This window comes from Manis pentadactyla, chromosome 11, assembly GCF_030020395.1.
Source record: "Manis pentadactyla isolate mManPen7 chromosome 11, mManPen7.hap1, whole genome shotgun sequence".
Lineage (NCBI taxonomy): Eukaryota > Metazoa > Chordata > Mammalia > Pholidota > Manidae > Manis > Manis pentadactyla.
Genome location: NC_080029.1, coordinates 115542051 through 115568414, shown reverse-complemented (window position 1 = coordinate 115568414; position 26364 = coordinate 115542051). Strand labels below are relative to the sequence as shown.

The 26364-nt window shown below is 37.9% G+C and overlaps 1 protein-coding gene across 15 annotated transcripts in view; it reads right to left on the bottom strand.

The window, feature by feature from the left end:
* Positions 1-26364, bottom strand: part of MAP2K5 (mitogen-activated protein kinase kinase 5) — a 257633-nt gene that overhangs the window by 184340 nt on the left and 46929 nt on the right. For all 15 annotated transcript variants that reach the window (XM_057488920.1, XM_036932271.2, XM_036932274.2 and 12 more), the window contains exons 7-8: positions 20905-20953; positions 14005-14069 (exon numbers count right to left, since the gene is read on the bottom strand). In XM_057488920.1, coding sequence (XP_057344903.1) covers positions 14005-14069; positions 20905-20953 — 114 coding nt within the window. The remainder of the gene's footprint in view (positions 1-14004; positions 14070-20904; positions 20954-26364) is intronic.

Below are 26364 nucleotides of genomic sequence, written 5' to 3'. Positions count from 1 at the left end.
AACAAAAGCAAAACTAAGTTTTCAGCACTGTTAGGCCCCTACTCTTCTGGAAGATTGCTATGCAATGAAAACAAGACAACTTTAATTTAAGAATCATCCAGCTTCTAATTAAACTGCCACAGGCAGCTGGTTGGATAAGTTTTAATCAGTTTCAATCACCTATTGATTGGTACACTGAAGCCTAAAAAATTAAAAGTAAAAGATGATTGGGGAATTGTCCCATCTCAGAACAACAGTAGAGGCCTCTGTAAATAACTCCTCTTTTAACCATCAGCTAAATGAACACTTCAATACTGCAGTACAAAGTCTTCTGCAAAATTACTTTAACTAACAAGCAGAAATTTATCAGCTTCAGCCAAAATCAATGCTGAAATCAATTTGAACACTGGTTGTGTCTAAAGGGGCTCATTGGCAATTTAGGGAAATTACACCATGTAAATGCCTGTGCTTTAATTGAACAGTTTCATCAACTAGGCTGTGATTGCTGTCCATTCATTTATTTACTTTCACTGCAGCTACCATTCTGCAAAGGAATGGCTTTTGTCAGGCTGGAGAGAGGCACTTTATCTTCATTTTGTGCACTTTTGTGCATAACAGACTTCACGAAACAGGCATAGCATGACTAGGGTCAAAACAAACCAGGAAGGACTTTTTCCTTTAACATAAAGACTGACCACTCACACTACCAACATACCTTCCACCCACCAGGGGCAGACATCTTTAAGCCCAGTAAGAAATTTGAATGACTTCCCTGCACGTGGCACAGTATGTCTATGTTGAATAGCCATGTTTTCGACAACAAAAGGGGAGTGTTTGAATTCTAAACTGAATTTGACCACGTTCTTTTTGAGATCTCTTCAGTGACTCCCAAAAATATATTAACTGTATTAGAATACTGGCTTTAAACATAAAGCAACATTTTGTTTCACAAAATCCTTTGAGATTAGTGAGGAGAAAGTGTTATTCTCCGGTCCATTCAGGAGATTAAGGTTTAAAGACATCACATGTATTTTTAAAGTAAGATTAATGGGAGGAGAAAGGGAGAGGGGTCTGTGTGGAAGGAAAAAAAAACTGCTTTGTAAAGATCCCCATCCAAATACATCAGTAATATTCCAAACATGATTAAAATACATACACAAATGCACTCACAAAACCATGGGCAATGAAAAACACAGATAAAATTTCTGGAGAATCATGTGCTGAAGTGATTGAAGTAAAAAGATGAGCATTAACATTTCTAACGTTGGATTAACCAGTTACGTCTAAGACTACAAGTTCCAGGGAAGGAGGGAAGAAGGAAGACAGCTGTTTATTCATCTATAAGGTACAGGTACCTGATGCAAAAAACAACAAGTACAACTGCAGAATATTTGGTAGAACATGCAAGCAGCACTTCTTAGGCCTGCACATAGTCTGCTTACTTTAATTCCTCAGAGAACCAAAATGTAATTATTTAACAGGAAGGGACACAAAGAAATAATAAAGTATGAGTTTTGATGATGGTTCTCTCCCTGTCTTGCTTTAAATTCTCAGGGAAATCCATTCATTTTGGTGCTTCCGTTTCCTCATAGGTCAAGTGATGCCTACGTTACTCAGCTACCTTCCAATGCTGCTGGGATAAGCCCTGGCATGTGACGGTGGCCTAGTTTGGAAAAGGAAATGCAACCACTAGGATGCTGAGCTCCTCTTGCATTTTGGGTGCACAGAGGTCAGTAGGGCCTTCAAATATTTCACCTGGGCTTTCAGGGAAGCTTGGAAGCTTCTCATTGGCCCTTTCGGTCAGTTACCCCAGCTGCTGTACTCTGCATCGCCAAGAATTACCTTCGCAAAAAGCTGAAAGGAACAAGAAGTAAGTGATGTACAGAAAAGTAACCCAGTACATGTGTTTGCAGTAAAAATTCATTCTGTAATTTTGTCCTATGTATTATTTTTCTCTACCACTATAAAATTTCACTGGCTATATACATTTTGTCACTGAGACAATGTAAAAATATATTTTATTCACAGGTTTTAGATAATTTTCCTGAAAATTTTAGTTATTGTTTAATCAGTTTTATGTTTATTGACTAAGTATGTTGTTACATTTTGCTGCTACAGTTAGCAGTCGTAACAGAATCAGAATGCTTGAGAATCTTACACAACACATATTTTCCAAATACACTAAGCTTGTTAAAATGCCGTATTGATTGTGCCCTAAAGCAAGTTCTAATTTTGCATGAACATTTTGCATTTCCTTATTTGAATTAAAACAAAAACCATGAACTCTGCTTTTAGCCCTTACACTGTACATTCCTTCCTTCTTTCTTTTGCAATACTGACACGTTCAAGTGTGGAAATTTGAGGGTTAAGAGGATAGCATGATACAAAGTCACACTTAAAAAGCAAATTAATGTTTAAACATTATGCTTCATACCCACAGCCTAAGTCTCTATCGCTATTTCCCCTTCTAATTTAGTAATCTGCTCCTCTGATTCAGTGTTAGTGCACAAATCAGAACCAAACAGATTTCACTCCAGTAAAGTGCCAATTCAACAGAAACACGGTCTCTTATATCAAAGTAACCAACAACACAGCAATGGGAAAAAAAAAAAAATTGGCAGAAAGTTATACATACTTAATGCCTTTTGGACTTTCTAGTGAATTATTTTCCAAAAGAGCAATTTGAGTAAATACCCTAAATGCTATGGTATACAAATATTTGCTTCTGTTATATGCCAGCCAAGAGACTTCAATTTTCTAGCCCATCAGATACTATAAAATAGCTTAAAAAATTAATGTGTCTTATAAATCAAGAAATGTACTACCTCCACTAGCATAACTATACAATTAATGTAGGGATTCAATTATTAAATTCTAAGTTTTTGATAAGTAAAGAGACCCAAAGGATAGAACAAATAACAAGTTATGTTATAATGATTCTATCAGCCAAGAACAGTTGTTTTAATATCTATTAAAAAGCCTCTAGAATGAACAGTTAGAGATTGTACATCAGTGACTTTCAGAAATATATATTAATTTGTATCTTATATCCAAAAATATTTGGGTCAAAAGTAAGGGAACTCAAAGAGTGAATGGCAAATAGAAAAACCCTGGCTTGAGAAGTAGTCCTAAATACTGATCTAGGTGTCAAAACACATCAGTTCTAGTCTTTTTTTTTTTCAGCCTAACTAAGGTATAATTGACATAAAAATTGTATATATTTAAGGCATACAACTCAGTGCTTTGATACTGAGTTCCAGTCTTGATTTAACTTTGGGTCAAATCCCAATTAACCATTCCTAAGGTTTGTCGTTCTCACTGGTAAAAAGGGTGTAACCATACTAACCCTGCTTTCTCAGCAAGGACCTACTTAGCAAGGTCTACAAGATCCAATCCCTGCCCATCTCTTTGCTCTTCCCCAGGCTTACTGCACTTGTCACACTCACCTGGACATAACACATTCACGCCCATCTTAGGGCTCTTGCCAGAGGGTTTCTTCTACCTGGAAGGCTCTTCTCCCCAAATTTCCCATGCCTGGCTCCTTCCTGTCTGTCCGCTGGGTCTCAGCTCAAATATCACCTCCTCAGATAAGCCTTGCAAAGCACCTACTTTACATTCTTCAAGCACCTGCAAGGTCTGATGTCACCTTACTTCAGTATTTACTTCCTTGATCACTGTCCCTCTGGCCCACTTAGAGCTTCGGAGCAGAGGGTGCTTTTCTGTCGTGTTCACCACTGGATCAAACTGCTTAGAACAGTCCTTGGCAACAGAATGACAGTACTTGTTCAATGAATATACAATAAGATGAAATGTGAAAGAAAAAAAACCAAGCAACCCCTGGCATAAGATATCTACAGTAGCTGAATGCCGAATTCAGTTATGGAACTTTAGACCTGGGAGTAACCTCTGCAGTCATCTCATGTCCAGTCAAGTGGGAATTTTTGTCTCAGTGGTTCTTAGCTGTATAGCTCTGCTTAAGTAGGAGGGTTCACTTCTCCTCCAGCTGCCTGATCCAGCCTTAGACTGTGAAGAGCCTGCCTCTGAGGTTAACCCCTAAGGCACTGACTGAGAGACCACAGTACAAAAGGCACAGTGCTGGGCCCTGCAGAGGCGCCCGCTCAGATTACCCACAAGGAGGACAGTCCAGTGGGAAGAGCAGGAAGAAGACTACCTCATTCACTGTAACCAGAGGCAGACTGTCCTAGAGACGTTCAAGACAAGAAATTTGAGGCCAGCCTTTAATGCAAACCTGTCCCTCTGTCTGCAGGAGTGTCCTTCAGACTCTGTCAGCCATCATGGAACCCCTGAATTCTGTCTTCCTCAGATAAAAGCTAGCCAATCCCTCTGACCACTCCTCAGCTCAGACACTAGTTCCTCCCTGAGGCCTTTCCCGATTCTCCCTGAGGAAGGAGCTAAGCTCATCACTCCTTCCTCAGGCTCTGTGCTGTATACTGCACACACAGACACGCAGCCTAGACAGTGAAGTCCTGCACTTACCTGTGCATGCAGCTTCTCCATTCACTTGAACAAAGTCTGCTGAGAACCAGGCTGTCCCCAACAGCCAGCACAGTCCCCTCAAACCAGCACACACTCAGAGCATGACTGTCCCACAGACAAATGAGGGAAGATTGGACAGGCACAGTTCCCAGAACCGTTACTACTCTCTGGGCTCTTTGGGGTGATCTCTGAACTGTCCACTCCTCTCTGTAAATCAGTACCCAGAACTGAAGAAATGAATCCAGAAGTGACATACTGCAAGATGAGGTCACCCTGGACGTTATACTCTCCGAATACAGCCAGAGAATAGATTTCAAATGGAAACTAGATCTTATCCACCTGTAAAAACACAAGTGTGCTAATGTTTATCTATTCAAAACCATTTCAGCTGGGGACTTTAAGTTTCTTTATAAAGAAAGCATCTTTATTAAAATAAGTATCAGGAAGAAGTCTTGCCACTTCGAAACTATTTTTCCCTGAAAGGAGATGGTGTTGAAATACTTCGATTCAGCAAATTCTTACTTGAAATATTACCATAACGTATTGATTTTTACCAGACTCAATTGACTGAAAAGTTGTTTGTATAGCAATATTGGCCAAACCAATATACTAGAACAATTTTGTTACCCATTGTAATCAAGTACATTTCTGAAGTATAATTATACTGTCATAAAAATAAAGCCAACATACCCTTTTCAAAGCAATAAAATAACAGGGGCTATAAAATAGGAAGAAAAAAAGGCTAAATAAATGAGATATTTTAAAATGAAATTTAGTGTCTTTTAAAAACACCTCCGCCTCCTCTTCTTTCCCTTAAGCCAAGGTTAGCAGAAAATGATCAATACTTCAATCTCAATAAACTATTTCAATAATAGTTAATTCGGGTGGAAACAGAGTCTGAAAATCTCTGCTCAGCGACCTGTAACATCCTGTCATGTTGGCTGAATGCCAATAATCCATCTTTGCCATAATGGATATGAGCATGTGTGAAGTCATAGGAATGTGCAGGGGGACGTAAAGGTGGAAAACATATAGAGAATCACCAGCTCAGGTTCATTCCTTAGATTCTAATCAATACAATATACATTATTGTATGAAACAAACCTATAGTGGGGAATGCTGAGGGAGGGAGGGAAACATACATAATTAATTTTATTTGACAAATACTCATTGATTTTCTGAAAATATTAATATCCTTGCTTGTCACATGATACTTTAATGCAATCCAGCCATATACAAGTATTTAATTTTGCATTAAGATGATGTCTTGTTTGCTTGTTTAAAATATGATCTTGGCTGTGAGGAAAAGTCTTCATTTCATTGGAAATTTAAAGTTAAAATAAGTCAAACAATCACCCTAGCTCTTGGGTCAATATCAAAACCGTTTAGAAACTACTCTTAATTTATAAGATGCACTACAGGGAAAAAATATAAGGGAGTGGGTCACTGATGCAGATGGTCAGACCTACTGCGCTCCTTCGGGTGGGCTGGTGAAAGAGGAAGTGAAAGTTTTCTGGATATTATGTAGTTCCAAATATTTTAATCAGGAACTCTTTTTATTATGTTTTCCCCTCAGAAATCCCATGTTTTGAAATGTTTAGTTTATTAAGCAGCATTTAATTAGACAACAATTCATGTATTTTCTCATTTTATATAACTGACCACCAGAGCTTCTAATTTTCATGAAATAAATCATGTTACTGTAATGACTGATATAATTCCAGCTCCAAAAATACAAATGTTGGGTTTAAGTCAGCCTGTACAGATATTATAAGGACAAAATACAACTCAATAGTACACATGATCTGAGACCCATCCTCACCCTACAGCCCAACAAATATCTCGTAAAATAGATACAACAGAAAGAAGGAGACACTGACACCTCTGAAAATTATTATCCCTTACCTCTTCTTGCTGTCTCTAGATATAGATAAATTAATTCTTAAATAATGGTATATATCCAATCCTCAAAACACTGTATAGGCAATATATATTCTAACCATCTTATCACTGAGAAAACTGTACCCCAAATCCAGGTTAGACTCTTAATGTACTGTAGGAAGCAGATAGAGACAGAAAATTCATTAATTTTCAAATACCTAGAGACTAGACTACATGGCCAAAAAGCTGAGAATCTCAGTCTTAGCCTGAATTATTTGCACTAGGAAAAAAATAATTAAAAGATGATCCTTAAGTGCCTGTTGGATAACTGACTTCTTAGCACAACGTTAAGTCCTAATTGTTAAATATTACTTTACTTCTGGACACAAAACTTAAGTGACTCCATTGAACAGTGCTTGGAGTGAAGGCATCTTGGCAGAACCTGAGTGACTGGCCTTTACTATCACAGAATGTTTCCAAAGTAACGGGTTTGTTAATTACTTACTTTCCAATGTGATATACTATCCAAGAAAAGGGGACAGTAACTAGTATGTTGGGTTAATGGATGCTAAGTACTCAAAGTTTAAGCATTTGAAAGAAAAAATTAATCACTCAAATATATGCCCTTAGTTTTGAAATTCCTATTCTTCTAGGTGAAAGTTCTAAAACAATTATGCAGCCTCTAAATAATGCAGGCTCTAAAACTAGCTAGAAATGGGGAGGATCCAATTAAAGAGCCCTACTAAAACCTGCTTGGAAAAAAACCCCATTTGCCTCACTCTCATTTCAGCCAACAATCACAAAGCATCTATTCTGTCCTTAGGACTGTGCTGGGTACACTAGAAAATACAAGGAAGCACAATGGACTCTGCCTGTCCTTGAGAAGCAACACTGTGTGGGGGAAACGTAGTGAAGGAGAGAGACGCTGTGCAGAGTTCTGGATTTGCCACTGAATGGCCACATGACTGTGAGCCCCAGCTTTTTCCCCTCAGAAAATAGACTTAACATTTTATCAGCTGATCTAGAGCAGTTTGAAAATAAATTACAATAATAGAGAAAACACTTTGAAACTTAAAAAAAATCCATTATATGTACGATATAATAAACCATCTGTCAAGAAATAGAAGTATAATGTATCATAATCCAGTACTGAATTTTAAAGTTAATTAAACACAATTCTAATTCGGTGAGATGTTTGCAGAAAGTTCCTCAAAAGAAGAGTCCCATGGCTAAGTAAGCATAGGAAGCAGAGGGCTTAATGATTTTTCTGCTTTTAGTATTACTTTTACCAGTAGCTAACATTTAGTGTCAGTCACATTGCTAAGCCTTTTCTATAGAACATCTTATTTAACTTCACAGCAATCTCATGACATACAATTATTATCCCCATTTTACACCTGGGGAAACTGAAGCAGAAGACATACTATAACTTTCACAGTCTCACAGCTAGTTACTAGAAGATTCAGGATTCAAACTCAGAGCCCCCCATACTTAACCACAACATACACTGTCCTTTACTTTCTCAGTTTTTGAAATTCATTGTTAATCTCTCAGAGGGGAATAGAATATGTGTCCTTGCTGATATATTTTTTTAGCAACTTGTAGCACTTTGGGAAATGGATAATGAAGTGCATTCAATTCCTTTTCCTAAATTATTGCCTAGACTTGGGCTATATTTTAGTCTAAGATGTTTCCTCTGTGATTCATTTTACCCAAATTAGTAATCCAAGTAAATCCAACTTAAAATTACTTGCCTAGGTCACTATCATAATACAGAGAATAGCTCAGCAAAGGACTATACACGTAATGCACACTACTATTTGGTTCAAATGTCTGGGCCCAGAATTTCATATTGTGTAAAGGGGAGAACATCTAGACTTAAAGAATGAAAATGTGGTTGGCGAGGCTGTGGAGAAAGGGGAACCCTCCTACACTGCTGGTGGGAATGTAAATTAGTTCAACCATTGTGGAAAGCAGTATGGAGGTACATCAAAATGCTCAAAACAGTCATACCATTTGACCCAGGAATTGCACTCCTAGGAATTTACCCTAAGAATGCAGCAATCAAGTATGAGAAAGACCAGTGCACCCCTATGTTTATCGCAGCACTATTTACAATAGCCAAGAATTGGAAGCAACCTAAATGTCCATCTATAGATGAATGGATAAAGAAGATGTGGTACATATACACAATGGAATACTACTCGGCCATAAGAAAAGGGCAAATCCTACCATTTGCAGCAACATGGATGGAGCTGGAGGGTATTATGCTCAGTGAAACAAGCCAAGCAGAGAAAGAGAAATACCAAATGATTTCACTCATCTGTGGAGTATAAGAACAAAGGAAAAACTGAAGGAACAAAACAGCAGCAAAATCACAGAACTCAAGAATGGACTAACAGGTACCAAAGGGAAAAGGACTGGGGAGGATGGGTGGGTAGGGAGGGATAAGGGGGGGGAGAAGTAGGGGGGTATTAAGATTAGCATGCATGGGGGGTAGGAGAAAAGGGAGGGCTGTACAACACAGAGAAGACAAGTAGTGATTCTACAACATTTTGCTACGCTGATGGACAGTGACTGTAAAGGGGTATATAGGGGGGACCTGGTATAGGGGAGAGCCTAGTAAACAAAGTATTCGTCATGTAAGTGTAGATTAATGATAAAAAAAAAAAAAGCAGTTCCTGTGTGGTGACCTCCAATGAGTTCTACACAAGGGTATAAAGGGTATATAAAAGTGTAGGCAAAGGGCCTGTTTGTGTTTATACAGAGGATCAAAGCCTAATTTGGCTACCCCGAAAATGAACTAAGATACGATATGAAAAAGAACTTCCAACATCAGCACTCTTGGGAAGACTCATGTCAGAAGATGATCAGCAAAAAAACCCCAACAAAGATCCACGCACTGCCACAGGTGTAGATGCACTCATCCCACCAATTCCTGGACTTGCCATGGGAATGAAGGAGATATCTAAGCTGGCCTGTGCATACAGTAAAACAACAAATTTGATTAGATCTATACTGTTGGAACTCAACCAAGAATTAGGAGAAGTGCAAATTGTAGTGCTCCAAAATCTTACAACCACAGACTATTTACTGTTAAAAGAACATATGGGATGTGAACAGTCCCCAGAATTGGGTTGTTTTAATTTATCTGAATTCTCTCAGACTGTTCAAGTTCAGTTGGACAATATCCACCATATCATAGATAAGTTTTCACAAATGCCTAAGGTGCCTAACTGGTTTTCTTGGTTTCACTGGAGATGACTGGTAATTACAGGTATGCTTTGGTTACATAACTGTACTCCTATTATGTTAATGTGTGTGCACAATTTAATTAGTAGTTTAAAACCTATCCATGCTGAAGTTACTCTACAAGAAGATATGTCAAAGAAATAATCAATCTTCCCAGGTTTTCTTCCGCCTGCTACTTCTATAGCTTTTCTTCTTCCTACCTAATTACAACCCTTAAATAGAATTCGTGCCACATATCGAATTTACCGAGTATCATAATTCTTCCAAGTGGTAAGGAAACCTCAAGACAAATGCTGGGCATAGAAGCCACAGGGCATAAATATGCAAAGAAGTAAAAAGCTAACCTTTTCAAACAATAAGGCTTCTCTCTCACTTACCAACTTAACATTTCCCTGTATGGCCCCGGAAGATGACTGGTTAGCCAGAGACGGGTAAGATTCCTCAAGGGAGGAACGACCTAAGACAGGCACAGTCGCAGGGGGGCCATCAGGTGAGAAAATGGGGATCAACAGAGGTGAGGCTTAGAACCTCCCCCCTCCTGTTCTGAGAGAAATCTTCTGCATACGTGGATGTTTTATTGCCCTTGTCTAGCTTGGATTAACACATAGTCTACAGGCACACACCTGATAATCTACATTTGCTCTCTTACAACACTAAACTATGTTTTCTACCTTTATCTCGTATCTACCTACCACTTCAGCATTTTATTAAAAATAATAATAATGAAGAGAGAAATGTGGTATCCACATATAAATCAAGTATAAAAATCAAATGAATATTCATATTTGAACTGACTGTTTATAGTTCATAATACATGAACAAAACCGAAAGCTTCTGTGATGACTGCCCCTGTAATGTTCACCATGTAACTTATTCACTATGTAAGAATTTGTTCTCCATGTAAGAACTTGTTTGTTATGCATCAGAAGATTGGAGACTGACGAAAATTAGGCTTGGGTAGATTAATGATTGTGCATTGAGCACTGACCCCCCTATACAGAATTTTATTGTTGTTAACAACCATTTGATCAATAAATATGAGAGATGCCCTCACACACACACACACAAATATATATATATATATGTATGTATATATATATATATATATATATATATATATGTATATATATATATATATATAAAAACACACTTCCAATTGTAAAATAAATAAGTAACCGGGATGTAATGTATAGCATAAGGAATATAGTCAAAATATTGTAACAACTTGGTATGGTGATAGCTGGTACCTAGAATTATCATGTATATAAATGTTGAATCACTGTGTTGTACACCTGAAACTAATGTAATACTGTGTGTCAACTACCCTTCAATAAAAAATAATTATCCAGGGGGAAAAAAAAAAAAAAAAAAGAATGAAAATGCGATAAACTATTAAACAATATAGATTGCAGCTACACACAATATCATATCCCTAGAAATTCACAATATCCTATCAAGTGGAGCAAATAAGACTGAAATATTAAACTTTTGCTTGGCATTTATTAACTTTATTACAGTTTATAAGAAAAAAATTAAATAGGCCCATTAGGCAGTTTTGTTACCAATGAGCAGATTTTCCAATATTTTCTTCATCTAGTTTATGTAGCATAGCCTGTAATGTAATCATTTTGTCTGAAAAAATCACAGTTTTTATAGTCAACACCATTAAGGTAAATTTAGTATAGGAAAAAGTCAATCATAACACATCAAACAGTTTTATAGAGACTTTAGTAAAGTGGATTCTCATTTCTTGATGATTATACCATCTCTTTGTGTTGAAATAAAAGCCAGGGATGTAAGAACACCACAAACTGAAGGCCAAGCAGAAATGAAGGCCAATGATCAATGACAAGTGGTTATGTAATTTGGTATCTTCACAGACTCTCCTCTTAAGAATCACCTAAGTAATAAGATAAATGAAATGTCTGCTTTTTATAAGAAATCTACTATATAAAATAAAGTACTAAAATGGTCATGATACTGCTACTCACCCTCCATAAACAACCACTGTTGAAAACATTAAATCTTACAACATGCATATTGAGCACTAGCAATGGTAGCTAAATGAACTCTTAGGGTAAATTGCTAATGTCTCTGCAGCATTCCCGCAAATTAAAGAACTGTGCTAAGGATGTGTGGGAGGATGTTCCCTTGGATACCGTGGCCCTAAAAAGAGGAGAATGTCTATCCCTGTTTCTTAGTTAACACCACCCAAGTGAACAGGGAGTTATTGTTTAATGGGTACAGGGCTTCAGTTTTGCAAGATGAGAAGAGTTCTGGAGATGGATGGTGTTGCACAACAGTGTGAATATACTTAATGTCATTGAATTGTAGGCTTAAAAATAGTTAGGATGGTAAATTTTATGTGTATTTTACCACAATTAAAAATAATAGTTAAGAAAGCAACATTAACGTGATTTCATGTGGTAATTTTTCCTTGGTGGATGGGCATGCTATTTCTACTTTCCTGACTTACCCTCACCTTTTCAAATAATCCTATGTTTTAAAATAAATATTGAAATTTTAACATCTGGGCTATTATTTCTAATAAAAATTTTATGTTGGGATCTGGTGGTCTTTTGTTTCCTCCCTTCTAGAATAAAGCAGGACAGTAAATCACAACAGGACTTTGATTTAAAAATACAAACATGCTTGAACATTAAACATTTGGTGACATAACACAAATAAGAAGTAGGCTAAGGAACGCTTTTGGATTCCATTTGAAGCCAATAAAGGGAATTCAATGGGTTTCTGGAAATCTTTCTGATTTTATTATATCTGGCTATTAGCATAAAAGCATTAAAAAAAGACAGGTTGAGGCTTTAAAAACTGCTCCCTAGAGGGAACTCAAGAGAAGCAAATTGGTGTTCCTTATTTCCTTTCTATGGGCACCTAAACCCAAGAACCTTCAGAACAGGGTAAAAATCAAGTCAGATAAGAGTAAGGAGGAAAAGCCTAAGATGAAGAGATGCTACTTATGTAGTGCTGGGGGCTGCATGGGAAGGAGCGCTAGTGTGACGCGGGGAGGGGCACTGGTAGCCGCGAACTCACGAGACATATTAGGCTTCAGACATTTTGAGGGCAAGGCCCAGGGATCCTCTAAGAAATATGTTGTTATTTAATTCTCTAAATTACAGTGGAAGCGCTGAACTTTCAGACCAACTCTTCATAGTAGTTACTCATCTGTAGGAAAAAATAATCCAAACATGTGGACATAGGTCCTAAAGGACTATAGTTAGGAGAGAGGACTCACACCCTAGCCCTCCCTACAGAGAAGGCTGAAGCCCTGGGTGGGTGACTGGATCAGAGGACTCTTCAGGAGCTTCTAACCCCGAGAAATCTAACTCTACGCCAGGCTGCATCTATGTGTAGGGTTGTCTGGGGATTTCAGGACGTGACTCTTCATGGTCATAGGACAACAGGGCAATTTTTATCTATATTCATGGGGGTTAGTAAGAATTTAAAGTTCTGAGAACATTAAGAACCAATTAAAAAATAAATTATTTTATTATTTTAAAAATATTTAAAAAATAAAAAAATATATATATATTTTAAAATAGCTAAGGTAAAAACACAATCACAATGTGACGCAGGGTTAGTGTATATATGGAAAACAGCTCTCTGGAGGAAAGCTTTATTACTCCCTCAGGGCTTTCTTACAGAGTATGGATTTTTTAATTCCTAGTAGAATATTTTTCATACACCATTGCAGACTATTAAGTACCAGATATCACATTATGTAGTTTAAACTTCACACTACTACATGAGAAAGACTTCCCTGTCGAGAGAACTATTTTTTATGGTTAGCATTTTTTAATATGAAAATGAACACTCCTTTAGGGTAAGATCAGTGCAACTGGAATTTGGGAGAATTTTATAACTTAACATATTCATCAATGTGTAGAAATTCTCTCAGGGGAAGTAGGGTGAGGAGAGAAGGAAATACAACAGGTAGAAGGCTTTTTAATAACTTATAGGGTTGACACAGGGCAAAGCAATGGTATTTATAAGGTCTGTCTTCCACTGGGCATAGCTGTAAACAGGCAGGGGACTATCATAGGATGCTAGCAAGTTAAAAAAAAAAAATGGTGTTAAAGGGTGAGGGAAAAAAATGCATTAAACTTCAGGCCAGTTAAAGGTACACTTGCTAATGGTGGACTATTAACTGCTCACCCAGGAGAGATGCAGACTCAGAAATATTAAAAAGGCAATATAAATGCACTTTTCCAAGCAATTCCTGAGAAAATAGATGCCTTGCAGAATTTTGGAGTCAAATGTGGAAATGGAAATAAAATCTAAGCACTGGTAGTCATTTAAAAATGTTTGCCACAGAGAACTTGGATACCCACATTTGGCAAAACTGGATAAAAAGTTTAAACAAAATTGACTACTCACTTGTAGACTGTGCCTCCATTGCCATGACCAAGAGTGTCTCGATACCGTATGTCTTGTTCATTCATCTCCACAAGAAAGAAAGAAAAACAAAAAGGGTGTCATGCTGTGGATGGAAATGTCAAGGAAAAGCAACTCTGGGCCATAAACAACGAGCAGCCTGGGTCATTTCAAGTTCAGCTGCAAGAACGAGAAGATCAATACAACATTTGCTGTCCAATTTATAAAAGACGATACCAAGGGACAAAGTGATGGAAAGTTTAATGACAATTTGTTTGCCTGGGTCATTTCATTAAAGTTTGATAAAAGGTGTCAAAATGGAATGATATAACATAGCACAGAAGGGTCAGGTCAGAGATACCAGTAAGAACACAGTACTACACATAACCAATGCCAGATAGCACTGCACACAGCCAAAGTCAAACTTGGGAAGACAACACACCCACACACACACACACACACACACTTAGTAATCTAATGTATAATTTGTAAATAAATAAGCCCCCGGTAACTCCTCAGGTGACGCTATGATTAACATTAAACAAACTAACTGAATAACGTGAATAATTCTCCAAGAGGAGATACAGCATTTCTTTGGAAATGGTAAATTAGCACACAGCAGTAACTGGGTAGAAATCACATTATGCTGATGGAAAAGTGCCAAATAGTATATGTTAAAACGCACATATAGTCAAATATTATAATACAGAGAGGAAAAACATACAAGCATGTGATTCTTATAAACGAAAGTCATTTTCAAAATTTAATATATAAAACAGCATGCACATTTCCCAAGATTCTATAAACTATTATACCACAAATACTATTCTCTTTTGTATTGTGAATAGTAGTGAATTATTCTAATGTCCACAAAACAATGTTTTGTAGTTTTAAAGAACCCCCTAAATAATTATTTCTCAAATGAATTTAAGACTGGTCAGATAATTTTTGTTGCATTCTGTAGTTTTCTACCCACTGGTCCAGTTGCTTAAAAATTAACTGCCAACTCTTTACTCACTAAGTGGATTCAATAAAGGCGTTATTTTCCACATAACTAAAGCTTCAGTAAAGCCATAGTAAGCCTTGGAAAAAAAAAATCAATTACCAGGGAATTGCACTGCCTTGCATGGGCAGAAAATGGATGGAGTTTTTAATTCAATATCACCTTGAAAAAAAAATAGTTTGCTTTCAGACCATTATAGTAAGGCTTTAAATATTTTGCTGTACTCTAAACTTCCACCAGTTGAAGAAAGCAAAGCTCCATTTATCAAGGGAAATATTTTTCTTCTATACATTTCTGAGCTTGAAGCTTCAGAGAACTGTGATAATTAGGAAAACAGCGTAGGTAACAGAAAAAACAGCTTCCTTTCCAAGCTGTTTTGCCAAACCCTAAAAGAATATTGACAGATTAATGTGTAAAGGCCAATTCAGTACCCAGTTTAATTGTAGTACTACCTGATTGATGCAATTTGCAATTAGCTAATTACTATATTTAGGTTCAGAGGTAAAATGACAGACAAGTCAGAAAAACTGGCAGCTATTTTCCTATTTGATGGAAACTCTATTCTTCACTACTTTCACATGACTAAAGCAGAAAAAAAAATTTTTAACGTACATAAAAAGACATGGTATTAAGGAAACTTCATTACTGTGAACCAAATGACAAATATTAAAACAGCAGGAAGAAAAGCAGCACACAAAGTAACTTGAGGTGCTGAATCAACAGCTGGTATTGGGTTTACTTTGATCAATGGGCATAAGGGAAAGTATGTAAATAGCAGATCTACTGGTGGATACAAATAGGGTGATTCCTTTAAAACATTTCTCAAGGTAGTCAAAACATGACTCTCACAAGTAATTTGTACTATTAACTTGCCCAAAAAGCTGCACTTGAAGTGCCTTGAAGTAAATTTCTAGGAGAGAAGAATTTCACTCACTCAAGTCCAAATTCTTCATTAGTGGCACTGAGATTTCAGGGTAAGCAGGATGTAACAATCTGTGACTGTATCCCCTCCACCACTCGACAGGGCCTTCCAGGTAAAAGGACCACTAATTTCCTCTCAGAAAAATACACATACCAAGACATGTTGGTATTACACATTTCAATAATACTCTGGAACAGACCCAGGAACTTTAAAGTGGGCTTGATTTGGGGTTGATTTTTTTTGGAAGGAGAGAAGGCTGAGGAGTAGATGTGAAGGCTCATGTCACTGAGCAGCCTTAATCATCAGTCCTGACATCACAGTCTCTGTATTTCTAACCCATGAGATTAGAAAGAGAAGTGAAGTAGCCACCTAACTAGCATTCCCAGTGCTCCAACCTAACCAGGAGTGGTAGGCATCCAAAACAGGGGATGGGCTGACAGCCCTGGGGCATGGGCTGCTTTGTATGCATGTGCGTGGGAGGCACTGTGTCAGTAAATACAAGGACGGAAATTTGGAATCCCCCAGACAATGAGGGAGACTGTAATAAGATTCTCATAAAGATAAAAGTGACTCTGAAGAACAAGTTCTTGAACCATGTCACTTAAAAAGACATCCATTTAAAAAAATGGTTAAAGTATTTCTACAATGTTTAAGTTTTACAGATCTTTGCCCAGCCTATGAACTAACCGACTGATAGATTTTTATATTAAAAAACATCAGATCCTTTTGCTTTTTGTTTATTTGGGTTTTCTAATTTGTATATAGTACATAAGCATTATTCATGTAAAAAAAAAAGTGTTAAAAAGGAAAACTATTAGAGCCAAGCTCAGGAATTGATGACAAACAACATTTTGAGAATATCCTTTCTCTGATTAAAATGGGTTACTTTAATTGATCTTAAATATGGAAAAAACATTAAAGGTATCAACAACCAGCTAATAACACTTTTGTCTTCTTGCTTTAGGTAAGCATTAATTCAACTTTTCCAAAGGAAGCACAGAGCAGTGCTCATTATGATACAAAAGTGGGATTTATAAGCCTACGGGGCCCAACATTTAAGTATTACAATTAGGATCAAGCATTATAGAAATCATAGAATTTTACAGCATGTTAAGCATGTAGCTCAATCCACTTAGGTCACATAACTAGTCAATAAGAACCATCAAGGCTAGAGCTCAGTCTTTCAGTATTGTCTGCTCAGTGCTGTACCTCAGCAGCTGACATCCTCTCCATTACTGGTCACCGGCCCTCAGAAAAGGAAGCAAGCAACTGAAGGGCACTCATCAGTTAAAAGCAATTTCATCACCTATGGCATTTGTTTTTAAGAAGAGAAATGTTTTAGAAATCACACAGCTCTTTAGATAGAAAAGAGGTGAGATAAGGTTATTACTTAATAAAGATACTAGATAATTTTAAAATACAGCTCGGTTTCCTTGTTTTGACTAAAAAAACAAAAACATTTAAAAGGCAGAAAAAAGATGTGAGGGAGGAGGAAGAAAAAGTCACAAGAGTTAAAACTGTGTGTCAATGGCCAAGAGGGCAAGCGACCAGGGAGAAATGGCTGGCACTGGGCTCTGTTCCCGCTGGAAGGCAGAGAGGGGCTGTGAGGAGCACAGACATGACAATCCACACACAGAAAGCTTACGTCTGTGGGGGGGGAGGAGAGGGTCATGTAGTTTAGACTGACATACACAGTCTCATGTTTCAGATTCACATGGGATCTAAGATGAGCCATAAGAATCTAAGGGTTTTACAAACTAGGGATAATAGGGTTTTTAAAGTTAATTTTATAGTAGAATACCTATTTTTCTTTCTCCTTTTTTTGTTCCCCAAACACAGCAAGTTTTTCTAAAGGCATCTGAAGATCTCAAAATAATAAAACATGCAGCAGCAGATCAGAATTAGTTCTAGATCTGTAATTTCTCAGTACATCTATACTTAATTTATCAAGAATAGGAAAATATTGTCACCCTTTCCTACAAAATCCAAAACACACAAAAAAAGGAAAAACAACTTTAAAGAAGCAAAGGTCAAAATCATACATCCTTGGAATAACTAGTTTTTTAACCCTTTAAATTGACCACTGGGCCATTTCTAATCAGTTTCAAATCAAGGGCCAGTGTTAAACAGATGATACCACACCAAACCTGAAGTGGGAAAAACACTTCCAGAAAACACAGCAGTTGTTTTATCTCTGATTTATAGCTCTCAATAAAACCTGCCAGAAATACCTTGTGATTTGTTTTCTGTTGAGCTGGAAGAAAAGGAATCTTCTATCATAAAGCAATAACAGAAAAACAATGTCTCCATTTCAAACACTAAATGTTAAACTTTTAAAAAAGTGCTTGATTAAATATATTAATGAAAGTAATGGGGAAAATGAAATGGAATTCAATTACGGACCAGCAAAGAAAATATTGCTTATTGTCTGCCTAAGTTAAAAGAATCAGTATCTATCGCTTATAAATCATTAAAATAAAAATGCTCAATTAATCCTTATTTTGTATGTAAAGGTCTGACAGAAACTAGTCCTATCACTAGACCTTTGCTTTACAAATTGAAGCAATAATGGTTTCAGAAAGCAGTCACACTCTATGAGCAGACAATTGGAGAGATTTAGTAAATCCCACTTTATAGAGCAGAGACTAATCGGAAAACACAAGCCAGTCAAATGTTTCTTATGAACTGTTGACACTATATCAATGTTGAATCAATTGGTGGCATTTACTCTGAGTGACAGAAAAGAAATAAATATTTATATCACATAACCTATATCAATGAACCCAGGCAGAAAGCTATTTCTAACCTGTCAATATTTGATTATCTTGAAGAATCATGTCCCTTTCTTTTAATGATTAATATGAATTCCTTATTAAATCTAAGTGGAGGCTAGTGGAAAGGCAAATCATTATTAATGCTTGACAGCATAAACCACTAAAATAAAAAACTATGCTCAAGTGTTAAAGTATCGTTAAATGTGACTTACATCTTCCACATCAAGTGGTGTCAGTGTTCAGCCCAGAAATTTATTGACCCTACAACTGTGCACATTACCTCACTGCAATGCAACCTCGCTCACTCTTTAGTTACCCTATACCACCAAGGAAGTCATGAATTAATAGAAGAAGGAAGTATTTTAAGGACTTCCAAAGGTGAGGGGTTTTTGCTTTGTTCTGTTTTGTTTTTGTGAATGAAAGTAAATATTATAAGGGTTAAACTTTAAAAGAAAGAAAATACTGTTTCATGTGGCACTATCACATTCCTAAAGGAAAGCAATAAACAATACTTAAGAGTCAAAAATCCATGACAGTCTTCCACCGCGGAGAACCTCATAACTGAGACCACCAAGATATTTATGTACTAGGTTTGTTGTCAAAACATTAGGAACATTTCAAAATGTTTATCTTTCTCAGTGGAAATAAACTGTTTTTCATCTTTGAAAGAGGAATCTATGATGTTATTTTCCATTGGCTGGGTTGAATAAATGTAGTTAAAGCTTCTTAACTGACGTCAATTTTGAAATATATATCTTCTAGGTGAAGAGCATAAGTGACTCATACGTAAATTACAACTAGTAACTAGAATACAAACATGTTGAAGATACATAAATATTCTAGCCTCAATATTTCTGCTTTTAGTCAGGTTTTATTTCATACTGATTCTGAACACATTTTAGGCACTAGAGGGACATACATGTGGACCTCAATCTAAACAAACCTTTGGCTGCTTAAAGTTGAGAGTCTTAGATAAAATTACCTAAAATTTGGAGACCATCAAGATTATACATACACCACCAGATTCTCTTCAGCTGAATACAGAATATTTAAGGACTAGAAGCTACACACCCTTATGACAATCAAATGTCAGAACCAGATCAACTTACTTTTTTTTTTTACTGTATTCAAGGGATTGTGCGCTAAATAAGGCTTCCAGAAGCACTACCCATAAAGTCCCAGTTTTAAGGCATGCACATCTATCAGGCCACAAAGTTACAGGTGATACTAAAGGACAAGCATGAGGACCCAGCTTTGTCTTCTTGACATGCTCCACTACAAGTGCTTGATTCATGAAATGCCAATGAGGCTTGGAGAGGTCAGCGTGTGAAGGCACTGAATAAGCATCTGAGATAATTAAGATCTCAGCCTTCGAAACATGGACGGGAAGTGAACAGCAGTTAAGAAAATCAATAAGAGTCTTTTATTTGCAGTGACACAGATGTCTCAGTCAATAGAGCCTAATAGGCAGGCTTGATCGCAATGGACAGGCGCCTGCCTCCAAGGCTATCAAAGGGCTTCCTCTATAACAAACATTAAAACACATTTATGTTGCTATTGAAGAATTGAGGACCCTGTAGGTAGCTTAATTTACCAGTGTATGTTTAAAAGCACTATACTATTTCAGATGTCTCCACTTACTTGAATCAAAATTAGTGAGAAATAACTGGCCTGCAGGCCTGTTTGTCCTTCACTGGCTGGGTTAGGTCATTCAGGTTTAGATGGCCAGTCAACCAGGCAAACCACGGGCTCTTCAAGCCCAGACATTTTAAAAGTCAGAGGTCTGCTGCTACTCTGGTTACCCTAAAAAGCCAGCGTTCGTTTCAGGACAAAGAAGGAGCTAAGGTAAGAAAGCAACAGTTTTTCCTTTCCTCCCCAAAGATAATGAAAGAAACAGTCACCTCAGGATGCACGGCCATTTCAACAACCCATGGGTTGACACACTTGTTCAGAACTGATTAACTTTTTTTAAACTGAGATGGCAGCAGGGTGTGTGCACAGTACTTCAATCTGCTGGGAGCAAAACCCATTAGCACAGTTTGAAAAATGTGCTGCAAATTGTTCTGCCAATCAAATTAAGCCGTGTAATTCATTTATGACAAGAAGAAATTCACAGACTCTTTATGTTTATTAAGTTCATGGTTATAAAAACTGGACATTAATGTTACTATTATGTGAAAATCTTAATATGCAATGATACCTACCTGGCCATTGGCTAATATTTTTTTCAGTTCAGCAGAAGACTTCTTTAAGCTGAAAAGGGAAGACATATTTTTTATGGCAAGATCACTGATACCTTTGAACACCACTGAAAAGTTCCAGATTAAAATACACCTTGTTTTGTTTTAGGTGCAGACATGGATTATACTCTTTACATCCTTCTCCCTGTATAAAATCTTCTCAAAATTAACTGGCTAAATGGCAAATTTATCAATAAAAAGACTGAAACCCCATCAGTAATCTAAAGCAATAAAGAGCCCTGCAGTCAAAATAAAGCTAGACTGTTTCACAGACTTCTTCAATGACCTTTTTTTGGTTATTCTGTTGCCTTTGGGTAGCCTTTTGGTGGCTATTTTATATGGACTCTCTCATCTGCTCAATACAAAGTACTTAACAGTGCACACTTACAGTGTTCACAACAAACAAAGACTACAGAACTTCAAAAGATAAAATAGTTTAAGTAGTGATCTTTTACTATAGTTAAGAGTTACAATTCAGTTTCCTGGGATGCAAGTATGTAGTAGAAGTAAGTCCTGATACTCACTAGCTGTGTGGTCTGGGACAAATTACATAGCGTCTCTGAATCTCAGTGTCGCTTTTCTATAAAATGGGGGAAATACCAACTTTATAGGGTAATCAAAAACATTAAATATTACAAAAAGCTCTAATACTATGTCTTGCACACAGTAGGTGTCAAATAAATATCAGCTGCTTTTTCTTTCCCTTCCTGTCCTATAGGCATAAGACCAAGCTGGCAGAGTTATTTATGAAAAGAATATGACAATATTCTTTTCATATGGCTACATAAACATTTATGTGGGTGAGTTTAGGGAAAGTAGCCAAGGGACACTCTGAAGTCCTTTCAGCTTTACAATGAGTTATCCCTGACACATCCATCCAGTTAGTAGAGTGGTATATAAAATAGCACCTCCTCCCATCAATGTTCTAATCAGAAATTTAATGCTTGCTTTCTCTATTCTTTATCTACTCTAATCCTCTACCTATCTACCAAATTAATGCTCTTCCCTTGTGCTCGCTCGTTATCCATGTAGATGTCTTCCTTCCCACCACACCCGGGCTCCCTGAGAACACAGGCCACACCTTTCTCACCTCCATATAACCTATTTCCTTCTCATCCTTGAACCTAGCCCAGTGACCTGGCATATGCTGTGTGTTCAATAAATGGCGGTCATTGTTCTGGCAGTTATTTATTACACGGTGGTCACATACACATACAAATACATTTATCTGGTACCTTCAATAAAGTTGTATTTGAGAAAGATCTCAGCCTTCAAGTTTGCCCACACTCACCATTTCAAGTTATAATTATTTTTCTTTTTAAATACTTCTAAAACATGTGCTATTCTCAAATGCAGACTATGGAATCCCTACTTCCCCCAAATTTTAAAAAATGTGCCCTCAACCAAGGGTTCTAAACCTTGACAACGTCCTCCCAGGTCTAAGAATTCATACACTTAAGAATTTTGTACATTGGGAGAAAAGCTGAAGCACACACCAAAAAACAGACTCTAAAATCAACCCAGTTAAAAATAGCAGCTACCATTTATGAGCGAAGATCATGCACCAGGCACCACGCTAAATGCTATTATTTATCCTGACTTAATCCTTATAACTGTACTCTGGGTATATCCCAGGGTAATTATCCTAAATTTATCCTAAATTTATAAAAGAACGTAAGGTTCAGGACTTGCTCAAAGTCAGTCTTTTTGCTCAAAGTATGTCTCCCTTACACATGCACATACTTTTTTTCCCTGGGAGACATTTAAATCCTTGTGTTCTTATAGATGATTCCCAATTTAATAGTTGCAATTATTATAAAAACAGAAATAACCAAAAAATGCCCAGGTAACATTTCTCCACAGATCTTCCATTATGTCATACAACTTGAAATAATAACATTTTGATTCATTGCATTTACAAACACCTTTCATCCAAGAACTGGAACGTAATTCCTTAATACAGTTTCATCAATCTTCCTAACACCAGAGGTAGATAGATGGAAAGTGTAATCATCCTGATTTTATAGAAAGAGAAAGCCAAGATGTTTGGGAAAGACCTTGTCTTGGGCAGAGGGACTTGAATTCAGTAATTATGGCCTACGAACACAATGTGGATTAGTAAACTCAGTTTAATAAACAGTCATCTACCTAAGGCAAAGATCAATTCATGCTTTGACAATACAAGAGGAAAAAGCTGATTTCATTCATTATGCCAATATCTGGCTACCAATTTGGTCTAGTTTAAAAAAAAGATCCCTGCAATTTCTTTGTGGTTAAGTCTACTCAGTACTTTGTTTAATTGTGTGGTCACAGTGACTTGAGTTATCTGAAAATCACTCTTAAAATAAAAACAGTTTAAAATTTCAATGTGACACAACTGCTACCTGGTTATAACACGTTAAGAGGGACAATAAGACATCCAAAGACGAGTAAAAGAGTGAGGAGACTAGAAAGAATTTCCTATCAGAAACGCTGAACGAGTTGGGAGAATTTAATCCAGACACGAGACTTAAAGGGAATATAAATCCTTTCAGCCACTCATTTATTCAAGCATTACTGACTATCTCCTATGTGCCAAGCATCATGCTGGGAAGTGGGAATTCAATAATGAATATACCACAGTCACTGCCCTCAAAGAGTACAGAATCTACTGGGGGACAGAAGTGACTACATACAGTAGTAGTAAAGCAAGCACAGGGGGTTATGAAAATTCATAGAAGGGGTACCTGCTGTAGACTGGGAGGTGGGTAATAATCAGGGACAGTTTTCAGAAGACAGCAGCTTTGTTCCTCAAAGATGACCAAAGTTAGTCAAACTGGAGGGGATTAAAAGAGGAGGAAAGCAGGAAAGAGGCAGCAGCAGATGTGAAAGCTCAGCGTGAGAGGAGACATTAAGGGTTTTTCCTTTTCCTCCTAAAGATAATGAGTTCATCAGCAAAGCTGGAATGCCAGGTAGGAAGAAGAGGACTGGCAGGCCAGCAGGCTGGAGTGCACAGAGGACGCACATGTGAAAGGCCAGTGCTCATTTGCTGTGCAGGTTACACTTTGTCCTGAAAGTTTTAAGGAGTGGTGATGGGTTGAAAAGGGGGCAGTGATGGGCTCACAACTGGCATTAGTAAGATCACTCTGGCTTCAATGTGGAGGGACTGCAATGGGCAAGACTGGAGGGAGGAATCTATTAGGAGGCTGTAGTTGTGACCTAGGGTGCCTGAACTATCTTTTTAGCCACAGGGGTGCTGGCATTGCTGGCACAGAGACGGACCCCAGACAGCTTTGGAAGGCAGAACCGATTAATGAGGGACTGACTGGACGTGGGGCTGAGGGAGGCCTAGGAGGCAGTGAAGGGTGACTGGGAAGTCATCTGGAATTAGCAACTGGGTGGATAGGGGAGATTTTACTGAGACAGGAAATCCAGAAGAGGTATGTTTGGAGGGAAGACAACTGGAAGAGCTAACACCTAGAAGAGGGAACAGCCCTGTTCTGAGCACTAAACTAAATCTCTATGAGTGTGTGTTAAAAGGAGACAAGTCTCCGCTCAAGAAACAACCACCTAAGATACAGCTACATGACAATGGACGGGGCTGCCTTGGCCAGTAGAGTTCATTCCTGCCACAAGGAATGTTCAGGAAGACCCTGGATGACCATTTGGAAAGGAGCGGGGAATCAAACACCAAAATAGAACAAGATCAGATTGGTATTTCTCCCACTCTTTCTCCACATCACAGGCATCAAGTTTTTTATAAATTCAGAGCGGCCACGGCAGTCTCCTGCTGAAAGCTAACGGCTTGCCGATACACCGAAAGGAAAATCCAAACACGAGGCCCTGCACCGTGTGGCCCCCGGCTACCTCCTTCTCTCTGATCACCCAGCATCCCTCCTTGTGCTCCAGCTGAACTCGCCTGCTTAGGATCGCGCTGAGCTCCTTTTCTACCCCAGGGCCTTTACGCTCTCTCCTCCCTCTGAAATGCCCTTCTTTGGCGGTTGGTAGGCCTAGGTCCTTCTTGTCCTTCAGGCTAGATGGAATGTCACTCTCTCCTGCGTCTTCCCTGAGCAGGTATCTAAATCTAAACATTTTCCTGATTAGTGTTCTCTTTCATCAAAACCTGCTTGTTTTCCTATAACACTTATTTCCCATAACTGTTCATATATTTGCTTATTTGTTTTCTGCCTTTGTGACCATTAGATAGCAAGCTCCAGGGGATAAGGATGACTGTATTCTTAGTGCATAGGACAGCACCTAATAAACAGGGGGCACTCAATAAATACTTTTGATTAGTCATCAGTATGGGGCACAGAACATGGCCAACCTAGGCTGGCATATTAAAATCACCTGTCAAATTGTATTCCTTCCAAAACAGAAATCACTACCAGAGCAAACTGCCATTACTATTTGCAAGGCTGTCATGTCCGAGGGAGGATGCTGCGACAAAGGGCTGAGAACCACTACATCAGATAGTCCCTGAATTTCTGTCCAGAGACTGAAGATTTTATAATATTCTATGAATATACATGATAATTTTTTAAACGCCAAGCTAATTCACTCATGGTGTTAAAACCAAATCTGAGAATACTGACAAGAGTTAACCTCCGTCTTCTCTGCCTTACCATCTTTTTCAGCTCTATCCTGCTTTTTATACCATGATGATATATGATCTAAAACACCAGGCAAAGTCCTTGTTTTTCCTCAAGGCTCATGGTGAGTCTGTCTGAATAACATCTCTTCTGGAAGTAGTGGTAAAAATTAAATCCCCTGCCTCCTTTGAGCTGAGTATAACAAGTGACTCTAGGTCCCTGAGCCTCCAGTCTGTTGGGCCACGGCTCACACACCCAGCAAGCATGAAGAGAAGCTGCAACATATCACCTGCCACGTAAGGCCTGTCAGAATACTTTGAAAAGGCTCAAGTTTTAGTCAACCCCTTGAATGAGAACTAGAAGAACTACCCTTGTGACCACAAGAGAGATAATCCACTGAATAACCAGACTAACTTATTTTAAGACAGAATAAATCATTTAAGAAGGAAGCACACTTTAAAGGTAGTGTGTTCATAGCAGGAAAGCTGGTGGGTAGATATAATAACATTTAAGGAAGTGATTTCTGGGGAGAGGACAGGAGAGTAAAGAGAGTCAGAGAGACAGACTTCAAATTACCTACAGTAAAGCCCCTTGGCAGAAGAGCCAAGACTCTGGGGTAAGGAGGGAAGGAGGGTATGGAAAGGAACACAGAAGCCTCAACTGTATCTCAGATGATAAAGGACTGTGCAAATACTGGTTACAGCCCTAAACCCAGAAAAACCTGCACGCAGAATGGAAGGGTTTTCTGGCTCAATGCTGGCTTTTCAGCCACCACGGTGAATACGTACACACTAAGCAGTCACCTTCATAGTGGCATCTTAAGTATAGTAGCATGATGTTTACTGGCTGAATA